General features: G+C 42.6%; 1 protein-coding gene across 1 annotated transcript in view; it reads right to left on the bottom strand.

Annotated features, from left to right (window-relative positions):
* The window catches only part of ANO2 (anoctamin 2), a 547,529-nt gene that overhangs the window by 56,831 nt on the left and 464,498 nt on the right, over positions 1–26,200 (bottom strand). Inside the window, exons 17-19 of the mRNA XM_006862668.1 lie at positions 13,302–13,413; positions 12,241–12,298; positions 11,985–12,085 (exon numbers count right to left, since the gene is read on the bottom strand). Of these exons, the coding sequence (XP_006862730.1) occupies positions 11,985–12,085; positions 12,241–12,298; positions 13,302–13,413 (271 nt within the window). The remainder of the gene's footprint in view (positions 1–11,984; positions 12,086–12,240; positions 12,299–13,301; positions 13,414–26,200) is intronic.

The following is a 26,200-nucleotide window of genomic DNA, read 5'->3' as shown; positions in this document are numbered from 1 at the left end:
CCATAAGATTTCCAAGTCTGTGGCCTTTTGATAGTAGATCACCCGATCTTTATTCTGAGGTGCCTCTGGGTGGGTTTGAATTGCCAGTCTTTCAGTCAGCACTTGAGCGATTAACCACCTATGCCACCTAGGGACACTATTAACCCACAGCGTTAATTAAAAGATGACCTATATTGTGGCACTGTGGGCTAATGCGTCAGACTGCAAAGCCGTTTGAACTGCAAGATTGGTGGTTCAAGCTCACCAGCTGCTCCTTGGAAACCCTATACAGGGTAGCTATGAATCAGAACCGATTGGATGGCACTTAACAACAACATATGTTAAGAACTCAACAAATGCATTTATCATCATCTCTGTCATCATTATTGGGTCCTGGTGTGGTGTTGTAGGATCAGCACTGGATTGTTAACCACAAGGTCAGGGGTTCAAACCCACCAGCCGCTTCTTAGAAACTCTACATGGGGTTGCTATGAGTGGGAAGTGACTCAATGGCACTTAACAACAACAACAACAACAACAACAAAAAACTATCACAATCATCACAGGAGGATTGAAAAATCAGTTAAAAGATCCATAGAATTTCAAAATAGAAAATTTTCATAATAAAATTTCAAGCAATAATTCTAGGATAATCAAAAATTGAGGAAAACTAAAAGATGTCTAAAAATTCTGAAGCAAGATAGTATGGGCTGACTGAGACCCAAGTAACACCCAGTCACACATGGATAACTGACATATCCATGTACCCCTAGTGCTGGTAGTGGTGGTGGTGATGCGCTGTGGAGTCAGTTCTGATTCATAGAGACTCTGTATAGAGTGTCCGAGGCTGTAAATCTGTACAGGAGCAGAAAGCCTCGTCTTTCTCCTTTGGAACAGCTGGTAGTTTCAAACTGCTGACCTTGAGGTTAGCAGCCCTACCTACTTCTAAAATGACAGTGAAGAAATAAACATGTATAAAGCCACAGTTTTAAGAAGTTATGAAAATCACTATGAGGAGAGTAGTGAATGAGTGATGTTAATGAAAATCTTGGAAGACAGATAATGAATGAAGGAGTTCACAAAGTTGTGATGGCTGAAAGTAACTCACAAAAATAGCTATATAGATAGATTAGTGAATAAATAGTTCTTGTGGGAACAGAAAAATGCAGGAATCCTAGGGGACTGACTCCAAGAAAAAAAATCAGTGTGACTGATAAAGTATCTGATGTGCTTGAGGATGTCATCTAACTGGGAAAGTGGGTATTCATCATCTACAGTGAGAAGCCAGCTAGGTCATGCTGCAAAACCTCAGAAAGCTTCAGGAATTGGAGATACCAGGTATCACCAAGCGTAGGGAGTGGTGATGGGTCAAAGCTCTGGATAATGAACAGCAGGTCATAATGTCTCTGTGCTCCCATGTTGCACAGGTGACTAAACTTCATAACTTTGGCAGGATCAAGAAGTTTCCTCTGAGGACCAAATGGACAAGCAAAGCTTTAGATCTGAAATCATTGCAATGACGTGACAGGAAGACAAAGTCAATAACTACTCCCTCCAGCCTCACCCCTCCAACACACACAATAGAGAAAAGAACAGATGATCTAAGACTCATGATGACAAATAGGAATGGAAGCTCTAGCAACCTTTTAGGGGAACAAAATCTACAAATAATTCTTAGGAACCCCTCATTCCCAGAAGTTTCCCTCCAGGAGATTTCAATGACCATTAAAAAAAAAAGAATAATAAAGAAAAAATTCCCAGTCCAGGATTTAACAGGAATCCTGCAAGTTGCATAACATACAGATGGGCCATTTGGAAAACTCCAGATTATGATTCTGACTGTATGATGCACCCGCTCATTAAAATAACTCCTTTGATGTTATCCCTTGTCCTTTTCATCTGCTATTTTTCCATCCTGCTTTAATGACAAGTCTCAGTAACTCTCCTTGGAATGCTCAAAGCTTTTCCTTTGCCTGGGCCTTTTGGGCTCATCTAGGAACATGGTGATAGAGTATCACACCTGGGACCTTCTGCATGCAGGAATCTGGGTCCCAGAGGTTCCCTACAGACTGAGGCTACACACATTTCTAGATCCATTACGGAAGGCAGGGTCAAGCCCTTACAGGCCAAAGAAGAGGGATACATCAACTGTTGAGCTATGTATTCCTTTCCTTGACACCTGACAAGGATCACATTTGTTCCTTAAACTTCTGATTCATGGCCAAACTCTACCAGATTGGAAGGGAACACAAATCTCCTTTGCCTGTGATGGCTTTAAAGAGAGACTGTTTTATGTCTGGAAATACAATATTTATCACATTTATGAAAAGGAAGCAGAAAGTTGATGAAATCTTACAAGCTGTGTTCAGGGGTCTATTACAACTATTTTGGGGTGTGATCTGGTGTTGCTTTGAGTAGGTGTAAGGACAGGAGGACATTTTGCTAGTGGAAACGTCAATCCCTCTATCTGTTCTGTTCCTGACAAAGGAGAGAATCTAACATGTGAAAAAAAAGTGACATTTACCCTTTTACTAAATATCCAACTCTCTGAGTGATAAAACGCCCTTTGCCAATTTTGCTTGACTAAATGTTAGAGCTCAATTTGAGATATAATTATGGTGAGGCGTTGGGAAGTAGTGTGACATGCTTTTAGGGGTACCACACAGTTTGGGTCCAAAGTTTATTCTGCACAAACACATATGAGAAAGACAGGGTGTGTGGAGGCTGAGGGACACCCTGCCAATGGACTCAGATAATAAATGGCACAAGATCAGATTCTGACATGCTGCCTGAAGTCATCTCAGAAGGAGTGCCTGTGAGCAGTGTTCTGCAGCCAGCAATGTTTACAACCACCCAGCTCCTCTCTGGAAAGCATCTGTCACAAGTGTGTCAGGCCCCAGGAGCCTGGGGTTGCATGAGTGGGGCTAGCCCAAGGCCTGGCCATGCATCCAAGTTTTATCTATTATCATGTCCTCATTAGATGCAAAACTGCCTTTAAAGAGCTTAATGCCCTCAGTTTTACTGCCTCCCTTTGAAGCATTTTCTTTTTCCATCAGTGTTGTTTGCGGTTCCAGGGCTTCTGAACCAGGCTTAGCAAAAGTAGGGTGTGTTGCTGTCTGGTGGAAAATACCTGGAGGGAGAGTGGGGCTTCGGTAGTGGGTCTGTCTAGTATTTCTGCAGGATTTAAGGGTAGGAGAGAACTAATGAAACTTATCCAAGGAACCATAGGGAGGCTGTATAACATTCTTAGACAGTGATGAAAGATAAGACTTGGCAGTTAGGGTAAGAGCAGGGCATCAAAGGCCTTGTAAGCCTTGTAGGTCATATTGTGCAGTGGTTCAGGTCAGAGATGCTGGCAGCAGAATCTAGGATGAAAGACATGAAGAGATGTAGCTGAGATATACTTGTTGCTGCTATTAAGTGCTGCTGAGTAGATTCCGACTCATAGCCACGCTGTATAGGGTTTCCAAGGAGCAGCTCGTGGGTTTGAGCTGTCAAACTTGTGGTTCACAATCCAGTGCTGATCCTACAGTGCTACACCAGGAGTCCTGAAATATACTTCACTTTTTGTTAAGTGCTGTCCTGTTGGTTCCTGCTTATAGTATAGCGACCCTGTAAAGGGTTTCCGAGGAGCGGCTGGTGAGTGTGAACTGCCGACCTTGAGGTTCAAGCCGACCTTTATCCTGCAGTGCCACACACCAGCATGCTGAGATATACTTGGGAAGTAGAATTAAGAAGATGGTGGTGGATTGCATATGGGAAGTGAAGGAGAATGTTCCTTGTGAAGACCTGTGGGATTAATAGACAACAATAGTCCTCTGAACCAGTATCTCTCAAGCAAAGGAAGCATTCCATGAACAATTCACAGGATGCCTATTATAAAAGGTCTCTGCACTTAGCCTTACCTATGAATAGGGCACCTGGGGAAAGAGTGATTGCCTTTTCTACTCTCAGTCCTCCTGACTCCTCACTGGTAAGCCGTCGAGTGAGTTCTGACCCATAGTGACCCTGTGAGGAGTGGCTAGTGAGCTTGAACCACAGACCTTACAGTTCAAACCAACTTTGCAACCCAGTGCATTAACCCACAGTGCCATACCAGGTAAGCCTTTAACTACTTTGGAAATCTCTAATACAGAGAATGCAGATCTTAGGATAAGTGCCTGGGATAGGACATAAAGCCATTGATTTCTTAATAATGTTTTGTGTTTGTTGCATTTCTTTTTTACTGCTGTGTGCTATTCATGAGACCAATGGAGCTCTAGTAGCATAGTAGTTGCAAGTTAGGCTGTGAATCTCAAGGTCAGCAGTTTGAAACTACCAGAGGGGCTGTGAATGAAAGCTGAGGCTTTCTGCTCGTTTACATGGAGTTCTGATGTGGTGCTGTGGTTTAATGTGCTGGCCTACAAAGTCGGTTTGAACCACAAGGTCAGCAGTCCAAGCTCACCATCCGCTCTGCAGAAACCCTATACACGTTTGCGATGGGTTGGAACTGACTCAACAGCACTTAACAAAAACAACAATGTTGTTAGTTTTCCATTTACAGAGGTGTGTTAAGTTTAAGGAAAAAGTGAGTTGGCTCATATAAATTAATATGCAAATAGTTTAGAGCTGAGGGAACTTTTTAGAGTTGGTTGACAGTGACCGATGTTTGGAAAGTGATGTTCCAAGGCAAGTTGCCCGCTGTACTGTAAGGTTCTCGAGGTCATTGAAATTGTGCTATGTGTCTATCAGTCACACATACTCATGTGCACAGAATCACTGAGGTGAGAAGTAAATTATAGCTACCTGACTTACAAGGAGCCCTGGTGGTACAATTGTTACAGAGGCGCTGTAGGATGAATACCTGATGATCTGCTTCCATAAAGTTTACAACCAAGGCAACCCTATGAAAACCTCTATCATATCGGATCATTATAAGGGGAAGACTGGCTCAGTGGCACACATCCTGACTAACTAATAAAGGACAATTAGATAGACCACAAGGTCAGTCTGAACCAGAAGATAGGTGGTTCAAACTCATCAGTTGCTCCTTAGAAACTCTATACAGGGTCACTATGAGTCTGAACTGATTCAACAACACTGAATAACAACAACAATACCAGACAGATCTTAAATTTTTTTCTTTTAAACAATCTTAGAAAATTGCTTTTAGAGATAGAAGATAAGTAAAAAATGTTCAATCATCACTGTTCATTCTTAGAATAGTTTTTACCCTAAAGATTCCTGTTCAGCGTGGTCACCTACCTAAATTCCTAAGACCTGTTTCTATTTTTGAAAGTGAAATCTGGCCTCAAAAATTAGAATGATCTCCCTTAAAGAAAGAAGTTGACATAGTCTCTGAAAGTTCGTAAGACAGTGCAGTGGGCCCACTACAGAACCCAAAGAAATAGTGTTCCCGACTTGGTTTTTAGTGTCACACGCAGGACCTGCAACATTTAGCAAGCATTACTTGTGTCTTAGTTATCCAGTAGTGCTCTTACAGAAACTCTCTACAGGCAGATGACTTTAACAAACAGAAATGCATTCTCTCACAGTTTAGGACTCCAGAAATCTGAATTCAGAGCACTGGCTCTGGGCAAAAGTGCTTGTCACCTTTCAGCATCTGCAGGTCCAGCATTTCTTGGAAATCTCCCATGTGTCTTGACATCAACTGTTCCCTGGATCTAGGATTGTCGCAGTGCAGCGACCCTCAGTCCCAAGGACACACTCTACTCCTGGCTTTCTTGATGGTAGTGGGTTCCTCTTTCTCTGCTCACATCTCTCTCTTTTTTATCGCTTGTAAGCTAAAAGGTAAGGAGCTTTGGTAGCATAGTGGTTACGAATCAGGCTGTGAACCTTAAGGTCAGCAGTTCAAAACTACCAGCTGTTCCACAGGAGAAAGATGAGGCTTTCTACTTCTGTAAAGATTTACAGCCTTGGATACCCTGTACAGGGTCACTATGAGTCAGGACCGACTCCATGGCACATAACAACAACAACAAGATAAAAGGTGGAGTCCTGATATGGCACTGCATGATAATGCACTGGATCACAAAGTTGGTTTGAATCACAAGGTCAGCAGTTCAAATCCACCAGCCACTCCTCGGAAACCCTAGATAGGGCCACTATGAGTAGGAACTGACTCAAAAGGCACTTAACAACAACAATAACAAAATAAAAGGTGCTGCATGCCACACCTTTAAAGATCTCCCTTACATCAGTTCAGGGTTGTGGTAGGATTAAGGCTGGTGTATGAGGTTTTCTTGGCGTGGCGCTGTAGGATAAGTACTGGACTGGTAACTGAAAAGTTGGCGGTTCAAACCCACCAGCTGCTCCTTGGAAATGCTATACAGGGCCACTATGAGTCAGCATCCACTCAACAGCACTCAGCAACAACCTTTCTGCTCCCACATAAATTTACAGTTTGGGGAGCCCTATACAGGGTTGGTATGAGTTGGAACCAACTCGACAGCACTTTAATAACAACAATCCTACCTACCTTTGTGGGCACTGGTGGTGTTATGAGTTATGCATGGGGCTGCTAGCCACAAGGTCAGCAATTAGAATCCACCAGCTACTCCAAGGGAGAAAGATGAAGCTTTCTGCTCTTGCAAAGACTCACAGCCTTAGAAACCCGATATAGATAGGGTCGTTGTGAGTCAGAACTGACTCGATGACATGCAACAAAATGCCACCCTTAATCCTTTCATTGATTGCTCACATCAGATCACATCATGGGGGATCATTACATAACTGCTAAACCACTGAGAACCATGGTCCAGCCAGACTGACACTTATATTGAGGGAACATAGTTCAGACCATGCCAACTTGTAAACAGAAGGACCAGTGGCACTCAGTAAAACCTTGACAGCATGGAACCCCCAGAGAAAGATTCTTCCTTTCTCAGATGTCTGCATTTTCTGCATAGCAAAATATTTACTCAAGTTGGCTTGTTCATAACCATGTTGGATGGAAATCCTTCTAGAGTAATTTCCCCAAGGTCACATGGTGAGTATACTCTAAAGGTTGGCTTTAAACTCCCATCTGTTTGGGCACTAAATATCTGCCTTACAAAGATGTGCCAAAATGTTAAAAACAAAACAAACTGTGGGTCTGATGTTTATAATTTACATGACTCCTCCTCACTGTCAAACTCAATTGTCATTTCTCTATTGGTTATTGAAGACTTTTAAAAAATTATGATTATTTTATGTATTTCAGGTATTTCAACTAGGTCATGCATAAGGAGATTGCCAGGTGCTTGAACTCTGGGTAGGAAGAGTTCCATTTATTGATAGGGGACTTTGAGTATCTGAGTGCTGGTCATCGTGTGCCCTGGGGTCAGTTCCAATTCATAGCAACCCTGCCTAGGGTTTCCAAAACCATAAACCTTTATGGGAGCAGGATACCTCCTCTTTCTCCTACAACCAGCTGGTAATTTCAAACTGCTGATCTTGAGGTTAGCAGCCCTACTTGCAACAATTACGCTACCAGAGCTCCTTGAGTATCTGAGTCGGGAGTGGAAAACCCATTCATCATAATCACAGTGATTTCACATGATTGAACTCAAAATACAATCTGTAGATGTAGAAGGTACTTTAGAGAAAAATAATCCTAGAATTGGTAGAATTTTTACATTCCTGAATTCAACTACTTCAATACACACATAATTTAATGCACTGGACCATACACATAATTATCTTATATGTGCCCATTAGCAGACTAGGAAATGAAAGTAGGAAAACTCTTTTGGAATAATAATAGTTGTATTTGGAATTGGTAGTGAGTGACCGTCTCACTCAAAAAGCTGATAGGAACCTTAGGGATGATAAGAATCTCAATGTTTTCAAGAGATGCAGACAGTGAGACTTAGAGAAATGACTGCCCACAGCTTTATGAATCCTTATGCAATTACCATCAATTAAAGTGTGGAATATGAAACACACATCAAGCATAAACATGAAAATTTAGCCTTCAAGGCATACAGCCATGTGTCAGTTTCATCTGTTGTGGAGCTGATGGGTAGGGAACATGCCAACACACTGTCCAAACATATGCCTGAGTTCTTGCCACTCTCATGCTCTATAAAAAGCTTCTGAGTCCTGGTCGAATGGGCTAAGTGGTAGGCCAGATGTCCAGGGATGAAAAAAAATGAATATCTTATGCCCACAAGTAATGCCATCCAGAGCAAAATGTTTGTAGAATAACAATGTTCTGAAGGGCAAGTGTCCTTCCCAGATGTTTGAAGGAGAAGGAGGACTGTCTTTTGTAGTAAGAATTGGGGGGAAGGGATGAGGTACACTGGCCTTATAGTTTCAAACAGTCCAGATGTGGCCATGATACCATCTGTATCTTCTCGGATGTTTGTCCACAGCAAATGTTCTCTCTAAGATGGTCAGCTTCGAGAGAACAGGGACCATCTGTTTCACTAGCTTTGCTTGACTACCACTGAATGACTTTAGTAAGTAAATAAGGAACAAAGCACAGTTTCAGAGGGTTAAGATTCTCAAGATGGATGATTTCTTGACTGATGTCTGGAGACCGGTTTAATCAGGGAGATAGAACAAGGTGCCCAGATGCAAAAGTTCCTTTCAAATCTCCTCCCAGGAAACCCTGGGCAATCTGAAGTTGTCTTTGTTGTTATTGTTGTTGTTATGTGCCGTGGAGTCGGTTCCGACTCATAGTGACCTTGTACAGGGTTTCTGAGGCTGTAAATCTTTACGGGAGCAGAATGCCTCATCTTTCTCCCGCAGAACAGCTGGTAGTTTCGAACTGCTGACCTTGTGGTTCACAGCCCAATTTGTAACCACTACGCTACCAGAGCTCCTTGAAGTTGTCTTTAGGTGTGGACATAAAAACACCCTATGTATGTTGTTATTGTTAAGTACCATGGAGTTGGTTCTGACTCATAGTGACCCTGCACAGGGCTTCCAAGGCTGTAAATCTTTACAGGAGCAGAATGCCTCATCTTTCTCCTGCGGAACTGCTGGTAGTTTCAAACTGCTGACCTTGAGGTTAGCAGCCCAATTCGTAACCACTAAGCTACCAGAGCTCCTTATGGCTAGAGCTCAATAAATGGTGGGTAATTGTGAGAACTTTTCTAAAGACTGGGATAACGAGTGTCAAGAGGGACTGTTGAGGGTTTTCATTCCTTGAAGTTGAGCTCTCATGAAAAGATTTTTACTTCCAGTAAACTAAATTGTCTCCATTATAACTTAAGTCCTGTAAATGGGTTTCTGAGAAACAACTAAGGATAGCTTTCCATGGGGATCTTTCAGAAAGTTAGGAAGCCCCGGCCCTTCCAGCAAAGGATGCAAGTGTTGCTGCTGTCATCATACAAGGAGAAGAGGGTAGGACCATATATCCTTTAATGGCTCCATCTAGCCCAAGGAACATAGGACTTAACAACCTATGCAGAAAATCGATTCACAAGGATTTTTGCCTTTGTCATGTCCTAGAACTTCTGCAAGACCTTGGTCCAGGAACTTCCATCTGTTTGAACTTCCTCCTTCTGAAACACTTCCTGGGACATAAGGTATATGTGATAAGACTTTAATCAGTCTGCTGTTTATAAATAGGGAAATTGCTTCTTTAGACAAAATAATGGCAGACCATTCCAGTAGAGATTATGGTGATGGCTTGCTTTGAAGATACAGACGTACGCTGGAAGAAACCCCTCTACTTATGCAGCTTTCTTTGATGTCTTAAGACATTGCCTTATTGTGAATTATGGCAGAGTGTGCATCATGTAGAGAGCACCCAATTTCATAAAATCTATTTTGTCCCCCAAACTAAAAATCTAAGCTTTGGAAAGATAAGAGCAATTTCATATATGAGGAGCCTTCAAAAAGTTCAAGGAAAAAGGAGTTCAAAGACAATGCAATTTTTCCATGAACATTTTGAAGCCTCTCGTATGTTTTTATTTATTTAATTGTATGCAAATCTTATACATAGATTGAAAGTAAAGAACTGGCTTTGCTTGGACTGCAACTTAAAAAAATATGCCCTTTTGTGTCCAATTCTTATCCTTTAAGACCTGAGTCATTTAATCAAAAAGTGGGGAGAATGATCATCTTGGTTAGGTAGCTTTAGAGTTTGGCTCTCTGGCCATTAATGACTATTCCATTAGCCACTTGATGGTGGTGGTTATGTGCTGTGGAATCGGTTCCAACTCATAGGGACCCTGAGTAGGTTTTCTGAGGCTGTAAATCTTTACAGGAGCTGAACATCTCATCTTTCTCCTGTGGAATGACTGGTAGTTTCCAACCGCTGACCTTGAGGTTAGCAGACCAACTCAAAACCACTACGCTACCAGAGCTCCTTAGTATTCTTATAAAAATTCTTTAGCCAAGTGAACTCTAATGTCTGCATCTAAGAACCTTGGTCAATAACATGATCAAATATGGTTGGAAAGAATGGAATTAATGAGTTTCTTTATTTTAGGACTAATCAGAACCAGAAATACAATGTGTATATTGTGGTGTGCTGTAGGAGAAGCACTGGACTAGTAACTGCAAGGTCAGCCATGCAAACCCATCAGCCACTCTCAGAAACCCTATGCAGTGTCCCTGTGAGTCAGAACCAATTCAATGGCACATACCACCACCACCAATAGGGAATCTCCAAGAGGGGGAGAGAATGAGTAATACTACTTTTGCCTAACTCTAAGGGGACTGGTGTGGCACTGTGGGTTAATACACCAGACTGCAACGCCATTTGAACTGCAAGTTTGGTGGTTCAAGCTCACCAGCTGCTCCTCGGAAACCCTGTACAGGGTCGCTATGGTTGGAATCAACTCAGCGGCACTTACCAACAACAAGGGGACTGACAATTGCATCCTAGAATGGTCAGTCTTGTAAGGAGTTTGCAAACACCCCAAGCCTGGAATGAATTGTCCATTCTGACCTCCTAATCAGAACTGCTCCAGCCTATGCGAGCTACCCCTGATCATCTCTGTGGGGGCTATTTTTTCCCTATAATCTATTGGCAGAGTTTCATTCATCTCCTTCTCTTTTCTTTTAGATGCAGTGCTTGTGAGTCGTCGTTTATTTTGATGGCCAACTCAATACAAAATCTGATAAAAGTTCTTTTATGAAATGGCATAAAACCACAGGGAAGGGAGAGAAGAGAGTCCACATGCAAACAACCCATTCTGTATTTCATTAACAATTCATCCTACCCCTCTTAAAATGATACATTCCACAGCCTATTCTCAGAGAATTCAAAAATAATTCCATTATCTTTAAACTTTAGTACTTGTGGAGCTGTGGGTTAATGCACTGGACTGCAAAGCCAGTGTGATCCAACCATAAGGTAGGCAGTTCAAGTTCACCAGTCACTCCTTAGAAACCCTGTGCAGGGTCACTATGGGTCAGAGACGACTCAATGGCACGTTCTACAAAACAACATCCACTCTATTGAAAGTTCCTCTTTTACTTATTTTCTGGGAGGACAAATAGAACTAAAAATGTGCATATTGAGGCAAAACAAAGAAATAAATGAAATCCACTCCCCACCCCCACACAAACGCACCTGTGGAAAAAATGTACATTGAAGTCAGAAATATTTGACTCCTAGCTCTGCCACTTACTAAGTGGTAGTGGTGGTGGTTTTGTGTTGTGGAGTTAGTTTTGACTCATAGCAACCCGTATAAGGTTTCTGAGGCTGCAAATCTTCATAGGAGCAAAAAAGCTTCATCTTTCTCTCATGGAACAGCTGCTAGTTTTGAACTGCAGACGTTGAGATTAGCAGACTGACTCGTAACCACTCAATGGCACACACGCTACCAGAGCTCCTACTTACTAAGTACACACACTTAACGCAGTAGTTAATCTTTCTGAGCCTCAAACATCATCAAACAGATTGACAAGCAAGGACTATGGGAGGGAGGCTGCCCAGCTGGACAGTGGGGTAATAACCAAGCTGCCTTTGAAGAGGAGAGGCCATGGAAATCCTTCCAGAAGCAAGGCATTGCTGAGCTAAGTCCTGGCTGCAAAGAGATAGATGAGAAGCATTTACTACGTACGGGACTCCAATCTCAAAGATGTTGTTCTGGATCAGCTGCTTCCCCAACATGATGATGCTAAGCTGAATGCAGAGCTCCATGAGACAGCCCCCTGGAGCACACTGAGGGGAGAGGGAGAAAAGGAAGGGGCCATTAGACCAAGTAGAGCTCAGAGAACAAGGATAATAAACCATGCTAGATGGAACTAGGGAAGGGGGGCAGGAGGGTGCACCTACAGACTGTTAGCCAAGCATAAGACATCAGTGGCTGTACTTGCCTCTTCCATTCGGTAGCCATCAAACACATAGACATAGCTTCCAGGCCTGCCCACAAATCTGAAATCAAAAAGTATGAGAAGAGTTAGGCAAAGAAAGAGAATGCCAGGGCTGCTTGTGGACACACATCCTGGGTGGACTAGGCACCTTGCTATGTCCTCCTTGGCATCACTGGCCATGTTGTTGCTGTTGTTGTTTAGTGTCGAGGCAGTTCCAACTCATATTGACCCTGTATATGATTTCTGAGGAGAGGCTGGTGAGCTTGAACTGCAGACCTTGCGGTTCAAACCGACTTTGCAGTCCAGTAATCAACTCACAGCGCTACACCAGGACTTGACTCCCTGGCCATGGTAGATGCCAAGTCACTCAGGGCCTGTCCACACCCTTATGCCAGTGCTTAGGGTTCACCTCGTTACCTGGTCAAATCTCAGGTAATAGGGCTAGGCAGGATACTGGAAAAGACATATGGTATTACCCTCATCGACATGGATAATCTCTCACCTACTCTTATTTTATTAAAGCTAAGAGCAGAGGTTCTGGGAACGGGGCTATGGTTTGGGTCACAAACATGTCTATAGATATGATCAACTATGAACTATGGTAGTAGTCCTTGCTACAGTGTCCCCCTGATGAACTCTGGTTCTGAGGAAGATTTCCCATAGCATAGTTGGCTGGTTCTGGGGAAGGTCTCCTGTAGCATAGTTGGCTGATGTCTACTAGGACATCTTGTCAGTAGCCAACTGACCTCACCATAAAAAATTCAGATACAAGAGCCACAATTTAATGGTAAGACATTAAATTCTCTCCTGATTCCTTTACACAATTGGGAAGTACAAATTCTTCTCAGAATCCCTCTTCAGGGTCCAGAAGCAAATCCCTGGTTATCAGAATCTGAAAGTGCTAACTCAGAATGCTTTTGTGATAACATCCCTGCTGAGGTTACCATCAGTGGGACTGAGGAGCTACATTGACAACGGGGATGGGCTGATCCTATTGGCTCAGATGTGGAGGACCCAGTCTCAGGGACATATTGGCCTTCCTTGTATGATGCTGTGATACTTACCTTCCCTTGAAAAAGGCCACGTAGAAGATGGGGGAATAGGCATTGACAAACTTCAGCAAGAAAGCTTTGAGTATCAGGCGCTCCTCGAACGTCTGCTCTGTTTTGGGAACCTCTGCAAGAGAAGAACAAATCTGATGAGACTGAGAGACACACTTTTCAGCTCTCTAGGGTTTGGGCCTTGTGACATAAATCATTATCACCCAGTTTCCTTTTTCAGAGCAGAGACCTAAAGCTCATCTCTTTGGCCCATTAGAATTGAATTTATCTGGAAGGACCCAAACGATTTATCAGATAATAAAAGATTACAGAGAGAAAAAAAGTTCACCTTGGTTCTTTCATTCCCTCTTCTGCTCCACTAGGGCCATGGTTTTTCATTGTGTTCCTCAGAGAGGGGCTCTGAGTAGGCAGAGTTTCCTACCACCACCCTTCCTTCTTCCAGGAGATTCAGTTTGTAACTGTATAACATGTTACCACTTCCAGAGGATTTTACTTGAACAAGGGTCCCTGACTAAAGAGGCTCACTGATTGCTAAGCTGCTCAACTGACAACAAAACTATGTCTTTAGGACCATGATGCTGGTTTTCCTTTTTCTCTTATTTTTAGTGGGATCGTAGTCATCCATATGTGCTTGGGGATGGCTGTGACAGGCATCTTGCTTTCACTCACTCAAATGATGAAAGATGGTCAGATATGATGAATGGAACACAAACAGCCCAAATGAACATCTCAAACTCTCCAGGGGTCTTGTCCCAGTAGGTTCTTTCTTTCAGGAGTCAGCTGATGTTTTTACAAGGACCTGAGGAACACTGAGCAGAGACCTTACAGGGAGGGACCTGCTGAAGACAGAGGACACTGGAAAGCTCCAGGGGGCCACTGCATATAGGTTGCTTGGTAGAATCCACAACTGTGACAAATGGCTGGAAAAGAGGTGACCAGGCCACACTCTTCAATGGCAGAAGGAAAACACCAAACCCTGCATCATCACCTTGTGGATCTTGGGACAGCCTGGCAGAGTGCTGATTCCATGGGCAAAGTGCCAGGGCCATGCCAGCCGAGGAGTTCTGGGTGCAGGTGAGACTGATGTGTGGACCTGTCCAATTTGCCTGCCCATCTGACTCCCATGGATTTTATAGGAACCATAGGAGACACAAAGACCCTGTTCGCCCCCCTGGAATAACCTTTCCTTGCCTATTTTCTCATGTTCAAATATTTCACATCCTTTAAAGTCCAGATCAAAAGTCACCTACCATGTCCTTCTTAAAGCCTTCCTAAATTCCTTCAGCTGGTAATAACTTTTTCCTTTTTCTTATATGTTATTGTTGTTAAATGCCATCAAGTTGGTTTCAACTCATAATAACACTGCATGGCGTTTCTGAAGAGTGGCTGGTGTGTTTGAACCACTAACCTTTTGGTTAGCAGTACAATGTTTATCCTACAGTGCCACAGAAGGACTTTTTTTCTTACATGTTGTTGTTGTTAAGTGCCATCAAATCAGTTCCAACTCATAGCAACCCTGTACAGAGTTTCTAAGGAGCAGCTGGTGGATTTGAACTCCCAATCTTGTGGTTCACAGAGAAGTGCTTATCTCTGTATAAATTACTTTCGGACATATGCAAGGGGGCTTCAAAAATTCATAGAAAAATTAGATTATCTTTTAATTCTATTTTTTCCATTAGCTTTTTGCAGCCCCTTGTGTAGCAATATAACAATAACAGTAATTCTCAATGACTGAGTTTTAGCCCTCACTCTCTCCCTCCCTTCAAAGCAGACACTAAGTCAAGGATTTGGGAGTAAGTACCCAAGAGGCAGTCATAGAACAAAACAAAGGAACACGGAATGACTTAAAATCAGGCAAGGTGTGTGTCAGGGTTGTATTCTGTCACCATACTTATTCAATCTGTGTGTTAAGCCAATGATGCAAGAAGCTGGATTATTAAGAAGAAGAACATGGCATCAGGATTGGAGGAAGGCTCATTAAACAACCTGAGATATAAAGATGATACAACTTTGTTTGCTGAAAGCAAACAGGGCTTAAAACACTGATGAAGATAAAAGACCATAGCCTGGAATATGGGTTGTACCTCAATGTACAGAAAACAAAACTCCTCACCACTGAACCAGTAAATAACATCATGATACATGGGGAAAAGATTGAAGTTGTCAAAGACTTCATTTTGCTTGGCACCACTATCAATACTCAAAGAAGCATCAGTCAAGAAATCAAATGATTTATTGCATTAGGCAGATCTGCTGCACAAGACCTCTGTAAAGTGTTCAAGAACAAAGACTTCAGTTTGAGTACTAAGGTGTGCCTGACTCAAGCCATGGTATTTTCAATAACCTCATTGTTATTGTTGTTGTTAAGTGCCGTCGAGTCGGTTCCAACCCATAGCGGTCCTGTACAGGGTTTCCAAGGCTGTAAATCTTTATGGGAGCAAAACGCCTCATCTTTCTCCCGCGGAGCAGCTGGTAGTTTTGGACTGCTGACCTTGTGGTTCGCAGCCTGATTTGTAACCTCATATGTATGTGGAAATTGGACAATGAATAAGGAAACTATCGAAGAACTGATGCATTTGAGTTATGGTGCTGGAAGAATATGAATATTACCATGGGCTGCCAGAAGAACAAACAAACCTGTGTTGGAAGAAGTATAACCAGAGGGCTTCTTAGAAACCAGGAAGGCAGCACTTCATCTCTCATACTTTCATACATATTTTCAGGAGGGACCAGTCACTGGAGAAGAACACCATGCTTGGTAAAGTGGAGGGTCAGCAAAAAAGAGGAAGGCCCCCAATGATAGAGTGGCACAGTGGCAGCAGCAGTGGACTTAGGCTTAACAATGGTTGTGAGGCTGGCCCCAGGCCAGGCAGTGTTTTGTTCTGTTTTGCATAAGGTTGCTATGAGTCGGAACTGACTGGATGGTACCTAACAACAACAATGACAAAAAGCTTATTTGGGAATTGTTCCTAGGAAGTGCAGTGAAAGAGTCGGGTGGTAAGACAGAAAAAAAGATGTGTAAAATGCTACAGACAACTGTGACTCAACTCCACTGGGGACCTGTGGAGACTGTGAATCATACCTCAGAATTACAACACTATCGCTAGCCCCTCGTTGACAGAAGGTCACTGCTGGGGTTAACTTCCTGGCAATTCCAGGCTGCCCTGTGCATGGGTCGAGTGTGTCTCCATAGCCAGAGAGCTGCAGGAAGCCTTCGACGTAAATAACAGAAGGCGATACCCAGAGTGAGCCAGAAGTATGGTTGGTGAACCAGTGTCTGCGCCAAGTTGTTCTACAGAGGGCCCCACACATGGGTATAAGCATTTGTTGTCTCATCCAGTCCTTAGAAGGAGGCATCATGTTTCTTTTACAGATAAAGGGAACTGCATTTGTCTCAGAGAGGTGAGAGCCATGCTCAAGGTTACACCATCAGCAAGGGACAAAGAGGTGAACCTAGATCTGCCTGTCTGTAAAGACAGTTTCAAACTCACCAGCCTCTCCTGGAAAACCCTGAACAAGGTTGCTATGAGTCGGAACCAACTTGGTGGCAGTTAACAGCTACAGTACCTTGGAAATCACGATCTTCAATTAAGTGAAGTCTGCATCACACACCCTCCTTCACCTCCTCACCTTCTACCCCTAGCTTATCATCATGCACCTAAGAAATACCTGCTGCTGTGCTGTTCAGTTGACATTTCTTAAGCAACTGCTGTGTGCCTGAGTCCTGGTGTGGAGCTGTGGGATAATGCACTGGACCACAAGGTTGGTGGTTCAACTGCCATAGCTGCTCCTCAGAAACCCTATATAGGATTGCTATGAGTAGGAACTGATTCAACAGCACTTAACAACAACAACTACATGAGGAGATAAGTCCATTAGCAGGACAGCTAGTCTTATGGGTTCTTCATTGACAACCTTGCCAACACTGTACAGTTATCTGTGTAAAGACCCTCTTTTGATAAAAGACCGCTTGCACCTACCTCTTCTTCTTGGCCTGGGACAGCCTTTGTGGTGGCCTTGGAATCTGGAGATTCAAGACCACCAAGACATAGAAGTATCTGTGTGGGGAATTTGCTACCAGAGGAGTTTCAGCAGGACTGAGAACTATAGTAAACATTATTGCTTTGTTGAAAGCATCTTCAATTAGATAAGACACTCATTGTTCAGGAATTTTTATTTGGTAAAAAGTTTGAAAAATGGATTTGGCAAAAAAAAAAAAAAAAAAAAGATACATGCATAATTTAAGATTAAAAATTTATTGGTAGCAAAGGTGATGGTGGGGTGAAGAACCCTGGAACACACAGGTAAGTCAAAAAGTATTGCTACTAGGGCTCCAGTTCATACATGCATGGATTTATTCCAACCAAAATGTGTTTAAGACTGTCTCTGCAATCATTGGATGGTTGCAGAGAAGTTCTCTTAGCAATACATAGTTTGTTAAGTTAGACTTTTAAGAGGGTCTTCCAAAAATAGGCCCAGTAAAAGCAGTTGCTACTGAGGGGATCTGCTGGGTCAATTAAATTCAAGTAGACAGGTCAGCTCAGAAAGTGATGGAATCTGTTTTTTGGGATTCCACAGTGGTAATCCTGACAGATTTACTTAAAGGACATAGGATGATCATGGGGCTTTTGTGAAGAAAAAGGAAAATTGTGTTGATGAGAAAGAAACCAGGAAAATTGTGCCATGGAATTTTTTGCCGTCATGATACTGCACCTGCTCATCCTTTGAGTGTAGCCAGAACTGTCTTATGAGAATTTCCATGGGAAACCTTACCCCATCCACTCTACAGTCCTAATCTTGCCCCTTCAGACTTCTTTTTGCTCCCCAAACTCAAAGAACATTTGCAAGGATCACAATTTGAGTTCCATGAGGATGTCAAAACTATTGTTTTGACCTGGTATAAATCCAAGAACACCAGATTCTTTGGGGGAAGGTTGTTGTTTGGTTAAGTGTCATCAAGCTGGTTCTAAACTCAGTAAACGTGTATAGGATTCCAGAGACTTTAAGTCTTTGCAAGATCAGCTGGCAGGCTCAAACCTTGGGCCTTATGGTTCACAGTCCAGTGCTTATTTTATGGGAAGGTTAGAGTGATGGAAACACTGCCTACAAAAGTGGACAGATCTAGAAGGATGGTATATAGAGAACCAACAGCTTCACATTTTAGTGTTTTTACTTAATGAAGATTTTGCTACAGAAGATAGCTGTAGGTTCAGACTTTAATATCAGACATGACTGCAGACAAACACAGAGGTAATTAGAGGAGTGAACCTCTACAGAAACAGATACTGGCACCTGCCTGGCAGAATCATTGTTACGACAGGATGGGAATGCTTATAGAGCACTCAGCCTAGTGCTTCTTGTTGTTAAGTGCCCTCGAGTTGGTTCCAACTCACAGAGACCCTGTATTGGGTTTCCAAGGAGCGACTGGTGAACTTGAACCACTGACCTTGTGGTTCAAAACAACCTTACAACCCAGCGCATTAGCCCACAGCACCACATCAGGGCTCCTAGTGCTTAGTGGACTTCAATCAATGTCATCTCTTATTGTCATAAAGGCATTGGTGGGTCAGTGGTAGAATTCCTGCTCTCTTTGCAGGAAACCAGGGCTCAATTCCCAGCCAATGTATCTTGGGCTCAGCCACTATCCATCTCATCCTTCAGTTGGGGTTTGCATGTGGTTGTGATGCTGAACAGGTTTCAAGGAAGAAGGACTTAATCTACGAAAGCAGCCAATGAAAACCCTACGGATCACAAGTGATCATAGGGATTACGAAGGACCAGGAAGTGTTTCCTTCCATTGTGCACAGGCCACCATGACTCAGGAAGTTTAATCACTACAGCACAGCCCATGCTTCTTGAGTCACTCCAGGTGACTTTGGTAGTAGCACTGTCTGCTAGGAAATCTGGAGACATCATTGTACATCTATGGAAAAGTCTACAATGATCTTCCTCAGATGGTAGGTGGCTTCCTGGTTTTTTCCTCCCAGATACACCTGAGGAGATACACACAATCCCATGGGATAAAACACAACCCCAGGCTAGGGCAGATCCAAGTTCCATCACACTGCTTCTCCAGATAACCATTTGCACTCACCTTTTACAGTTAACATTCCCTTTCCTTTATTTATGTTAGCACAAGGCTCATAGATCTTTAACCTTGAAGACCTTTCCCCTCCCTCCTACTAATCTTGCCCCCACCATGAAGCTGGAGTCTCTCCTTCAGAGTGATTTACACCTCTCAGGACCTCACAGGGCTGAGGACTCCACAGCCCCTTAGAAAAGGATCCTGAGGTCCCAATGGCAATGCCTGCTATTGACTTCTGACGGCATGTTCAGCTGTAAGATCTCATAACTATGAACCCTATGTGACTCTTAAGTTACCATTCTCCCTGCCCCCATCCTTGCCTTGCTCTTAGCATGTCCAGTTTGGATGGATTTTTTACAGTGAACAATGTCAGAGACATATATTTTCCAGGCAGATCACAGCTGTTGCCAGATTCACTCTACTCTGTACATTTATTAAATGAGTGAATGACAGGAAATGAAACATTATTTGGACAAGTGAAAAAAGTATTTATTTACTAATAACCCCCTGTCACTTTCCAGAGGCAAAATCCTAAAGAGAGACTTTTGTTTGCTAAACAGGATATTGGAGTGAATATATAAGACAGGAGGAGTCCTGGTGTGGTGCTGTAGGAAAACACTGAACCACAAGATCTGTTTTAACTACAAGGTCATCAGTTCAAACCCACCAACTGCTCCTTGGAAACCGTATACAGGGTTATTATGAATCGGAACTGACTTGAAGGCACTTAACAACTACAACCAAAAGAAAGTTACATTTCCCAAAATAAAATAGGATGAGGTGTGTTGGCATTAGATACAAGAACCAGAAGAGGCTGGAGTCAGTGATATGGGGAAATGAGGTAGGTGCAACAAAGAAGAAGTGGAAGTATGCAGGTTTTGAAGAGAAGGCATCGAGACGTCCACTGGAAATTGTCACCAGTGTCTTCTTTGTAGTTTGCAGTAGGACCACTGCCTCTGTCTTGCCGCAGAATCTTTGGTAAAGATTCATTAAAACCTGCATCACTTTCCAAACTTGGTGAATCTTGGATTTGTTCCTAGGAGAGATGTACTGCAGGACTGAGTCCTATTTCCAGATGGACATGGGGGGGCAAGAAGTGATTGCCTTACATCTGGGTGGCACAGAAGAGAGACTGATATGAAAGAAGAGAGATGAGAGGAGAAAAAGAAAAGAAAGAGAGAACAAGAATTAGAGCAAGAAAAGGAAGAAGGAGGAGAGACAGGGAGAAGGAAGGAAGGAAGGTAGGATGAATAAAGGGAGAATGAATGAAGGAAGGGAAAACTTTTCAATAGGAATTTCAGACTCTGCACAGTGAGCCTGGAGCAATCAATTCTATAGTGACTTAAGTGTATCTGGTCTGTTACTTTTAAATTCTTTGGGGTAAGAAAAAAGGCAACAACACTAACAAAAATATCATCTAAAATTGAGTAATCAGGTTTGAGTGTCTGAAAATTTGGAAAACGAATCTCATAAATATGGCTAGAAGGGGATTAAGGATGAGGTATGGGATGACATGTGTCTTTGATTTTCATTTATAATCCCCTTTGAACTGTTTGTACTCAAATCTCCCGCCCCTACAGGAATTTCCTCAAAGTTGTATGGAAATAGGATCTGGGCCTTTCAGAGCTCTTTGTTCTAACTGGAAATAAGTGGTTCCCTTCTTCCTTACTGATGAATCATGAGTCTGGTTGTTATTTATTAGTTTTATTTCTAAAAATAGCCATGTGCCTGTACTTCTGGGGCCATGAGCCACCATAAATAATGGGCATTTCCAATGAACAACCCAAATCCACTTGTTAGACCACAGAATCAGCTGGATGCTCTGTGGACATAATGTATATGCTTTGTTGAGCCTTTTGAGGAAAGCCTTCAGGGAAACCTCACAGCTGAGGGTGAGCGGGTAGTTATGGGAGTGTGGAAGGGAGGGGAGAGTTCCAAAGCCTTGGAGTTCCAGTCTGAATTTTTGATCTCCCTCAACTGCCAAAATAGAGACCTTCACCTATCTATAGCACAGACTTCTGAGATTGAAAAAATGGAATCAGATCTTTTTGGTTCCTCCAGCACCTACTTGGGACAGGTTGAGTAATCTGCATTTTTGGACCCTTGACACAGTATTCTCATAAAACACAGGCCTCTGGAGTAGTCTGAATCTAACTCCCATGAGGAAACAGTCTAGCATGTGCTTCAGAAGATTCCAATTACAGTACCTTTAGATTTCAATTGCTCTTGGGTGCTAAGAAAACTAAACTTGGGGAGTCTGAGTAGATAGCCAGGCAACTCCTTTCTCATTATTCAGATAATCTCATCTTCTATAGAGAGCTTCCACCACTTAACTAGAGGGCAACTGAGAATTTCTTCCATCCCAGTCCAGTGGAGTGGATTTCCAATTGAGGGCAGATCTCATCTCCGGCCAGAAAAGATAATCACATGAAGCTCCTATATAGAGCCATTACCTATGAAGGGGTCCTGGTGGTGCAATGGTTAAGGTGCTCACTGCTGACTGAGAGGTCACCGTTTGAATCCACCAGCTGCTCTCTGGAAGAAAGATGTCACAGTCTTCTTCCATGAAGATTTACAGTCATGGAAACCCTAGGGGACAGTTCTACTCTGTCTTATAATGTCACGATGAACTAGAATCGACTTGACAGCAGTGAGGTTTTGGTTCATGTGTCATGAAAAAATATGAGTGCAAGTGACCCAGCTGTAAACTGCCTTGGAAAATAATTAGTGTGAAAGCCCAAGTTAGTCCCGCGGGGCCAGCTTAGGACTCTAAGTACCCAGAGCTCCATCCTAATCACACAGAAGCAGTACAATCAGTACCAAGATGCCAGCTGCATCGTCTGGATTTTGGAGAGGTAGCTCCTCCAATTGGTGTCTCCAGCAACCCTGCCAACAATATAATAATGGCCACAAGACAAAAATAGGGAGATGCCCACATGTGTATTTCCACTGGCACCAGCCCTGGCCCTTCTCAGGGTAGCAGACCCTGCAGGCAGAGGCACCAGGAGAGCCTGACTGAGTCAGAGAGCAAAGGAGCCATTCCCCACCTCTCCCCCAGGGCAGATCAAGTCTTTGCAAAGAGCAATGCTTTCTGACAGCCCAACCATCTGGTCTTCTCTCCATTTGTGTGTGTGTGTTGGGGGATGGGGGTGGGTGGGGACTATCTTAGCCTCTGGTGTGATGTTGTTACCTTGTTTGTGGAATGGAGAGGGAATCACTAGCCAGCTGTGAAATTAGGCAACCAGTGTACTGCCTAAGGGAGCTGAGATGCAGATTAAGGATGGGTGTTCCAGAGATAGTCCTGTAGCCCCAAAGAGGACTCGAGTCTTTATTAGGTTAGATAATATTCTAGCCCATGATAAGTGCCCTGGAGTATCTCATTTTAAAGAAAAGGAAGAAGAAGAAAAAGAGAAGAAGAAGAAGAGGAGGAGGAGGAGGAGGAAAAGAAGAAGAAAAAGTCTAAGCAGGAAGGAGAGAAAGAGTGATGGGTGACAACAAGAGTACAAACATAGTGGGCCAATAATCAAAGCCCATAGTCAGTGTGTACTCTGTACCAGTTGGCACTATATACTGGGATGTTATATGGATTTCCTGATAATTAATTGTTACTTATGCAGATTTTCTCCCCAAGAGAGGGACAGGAATGAGGACAGAGCAGGTAGATGTGCTTTGTCCTTGGCCACAAAGGTTCCCTGGATCCCAATGAGTCATCTAGACCAGCACACACAGGAGTACTTCCAGCCTAATTCCTAGGAAGACAGCTCAAGGGGAAGCTCTTAGATCTGTCTTACCTCTTCAATCCTTAACAATACTTTATTAATTCAGAAAATAATGATCAAGTGTCATCAGATGTTAGGCATTGCCACAATGGTCTAGAAAGGGAAGATGGAGGGAGATGGAGGGGTGGTAGGAAGAACATTGCAGTAAGATTGGAAAGAAAGGTCACTAAGGAGGTAACAACCTCTAAGCTGTCACCTGAAGGAGCCAGTGCTGAGAGAATCTAGAGAGTACTCTAGGTGGTGATGTTAGCAAAGGGCAATCTCCAGCGTAGAGAGACTAAAGCAAATGGATGGCATGAGAAGGTAAAAGAGCTGAACAGAAAATTGCAAAGGGCAGCTCAAGAAGACAAAGTCAAGTATCATAATGAAATGTGCAAAGACCTGGAGTTAGAAAACCACAAGGGAAAAACACGTTCAGCATTTCTCAAGCAGAAAGAACTGGAAAAAAAAAGTAATCCTCAACTTGCAATATTAAAGCATTCTATGGGCAAAATATTGAATGATGCAGAAAACATCAAAAGAAAGTGGAAGACAAGGGAGAAGAGCACAAGTGGAATGTGGTACCCTATCCAGAAAGGAGCAATACCGGAGATGAAGGCTGAGATGATGACATGGAGAGAGAGAGCAGCTGAAGCCTCTAGACTCATGAGAAGAGAAAGGCAGTGTGCTGGTGGCCAGGAGGCAGGCTTGCAGAATGTGTCCTTTGGTTGTTTAAATGATTATATATTCCTGAGTGTTTTTGTGTACATTCCCCCCCCCAAAAAAAAAAAGCAACAAAGGGAACAGAAGCAAATACTGTTGACTGATGATGCACAGAGGAGACTGTAATCAGTGCATACAATGTAAACAATGAGTGTAAAATTGATGTTCTCCCATGTAAACTATCACTCAATTCACAATAATAACTTAAAAAAAAAAAGTTGATGGAAGAAATACATAATAGAATCATTGTACCAAAAAGAAATGGTCAATATTCAACATTTCAAGAGATAGCACATGATCCAAGATTCAATGGTTCTGAAGGAAGGAGTCTAAGGTGCACTGAAGGCATTGGAAAAAAGTAAGGCTCTGGGATGTGACAAAATACGAATGGAAATATTTCAACAAACTGATACAGCACTGGAGGCATTCACTCATTAATGCCAAGAAATCCGGAAGACATTTACCTGGACAACTGATTGGAAGAGATCCTTATTTGTGCCTATTCCACTTCCAAAGAGAAGTGGACTAACAAAATGTGGAACTCATTGAACAACATCATTAATATCACATGCCCGTAAAATTTTGCTAACAATAATTTTAAAATGGCTGCAACAGTGCATTGACAGGGAACCGTCAGAGGTTCAAACCAGATTTAGACAAGGACATGGAGCAAGGGATATCATTACTGATGTCAAGGAGCTCTGGTAGCACAGTTAATTGTGAGTTAGGCTGCTAATCACACAGTCAGCGGTTCGAAACTACCAGCAGCTCTGTGGGATAAAGATGAGACTTTCTGCTCCTATAAAGATTTACAGCCTCAGAAAGCCTATACAGGGTCGCTATTAGTCAGAAGCAACACCACTGCACATAACCACCACCACCACTGCTGATGTTAGATGGATCTTGACTGAAAACAGAGAGCACCAGAAAGATGTTTACTTGTGCTTTATGGAATATGCAAAGACTTTCAGTTGTATGGAACATGACAAGCATTGAATGACATCACAGAGAATGGGTATTTAATTGTGCTCATGAGTAACCTGTACACAGACCAAGAAACAGTCGTTTGAATAGAACAAGGGTACACAGGATGGTTTAAAATCAGGAAAGGTATTTTACAGAGTTGTATTTTTTTTTACCCTACTTATTCAATCTGTTGATTCCTGGTGTGACGTTCTGGGTTCATTTGCTGAACGGCAGAGTCATTTGAGCCTCAAGGTCGGTGGTTCAAACTCACCAGCTCCTCCTCAGAAACCCTATACAGGGCTGCTATGGGTCAGAACCGACTCTACAGTACTTAGTAAAACAACAATTCAATCTGTATGCTGAGAAAATATTCTAAGAAGTTGAATTATATGAAGAAGACTGTGGCATCATTAACAATCTGTGATATACAGATGATACAACCTTGCTTACTGAAAGTGAACAGGATTTAAAATACTTACTGATGAAGATCAAGGGTCACAGCCTTTAGTATGGGTTGCACATCAATGTAAAGAAAACTGAAATCCTCACCACCACTGGACCAATAAATAACATCATTACATATGGAGAAAAGATTGAAGTTGTCAAAGACTTATTTTACTTGGATCCACTATCAATATTCATGGAAGCAGCAGTCAGGAAATCAAATGACATATTGCATTAGGCAAATCTGCTGCACAAGACCTCTTTAATGTCTTGTGCTCTTCAAGAGCAAAGATGTCAGTTTGAGGACTAAGGTGTACCTGACACAAGACATGGCATTTTCAATAGCCTCATATGCATGTGAAAATTGGACAATGAATTTGGAAGGCCATAAAATAATTGAAGCATTTGAGTTATGATATTGGAAGAGAATATTAAAAGTACCATGGCTTTCCAGAAGAACAACAAATCTATGTTGGAAGGAAGTACAACCAGAATGCTCCTTAGAAGCCAGGAAGGTGAAGAATTCATTCCTCATACTTTGGACGTATTATAATAAGGCACCATTCTCTGGAGAAACACATCATGCTTTGTAAAGTGGATGATCAGCAAAAAAGAGGAAGAACACCAATGAGATGCATTGGCACAGTGGCAGCAGCAATGAGTTCAACCATAACAATGATTGTGAGGCATACACAGACCTGGGCAGTATTACGTTCTGTTGTGCATAAGGTCACAATGAGCTAGAACCTATGCAATGGTACCTAACAACAACAATATGGGAACAATATAATTAATATCACATGGAAGTAAAATTTTGCTTAAAATAATTCCAAAATGTTTGCAGCAGTGTATAGACAGGCAGATGCCCCAAATTCAAGCTAGATTAAGAAGAGGACACGAGGTCAGCAATAATGCGGAGTACCGGG

The sequence above is a fragment of the Chrysochloris asiatica genome, unplaced genomic scaffold, assembly GCF_000296735.1.
Source record: "Chrysochloris asiatica unplaced genomic scaffold, ChrAsi1.0 scaffold00050, whole genome shotgun sequence".
Classification (NCBI taxonomy): Eukaryota; Metazoa; Chordata; class Mammalia; order Afrosoricida; family Chrysochloridae; genus Chrysochloris; species Chrysochloris asiatica.
The sequence above is the reverse complement of the archived record's forward strand: the minus strand, read 5'-3'. Positions and strand labels throughout refer to the sequence as shown.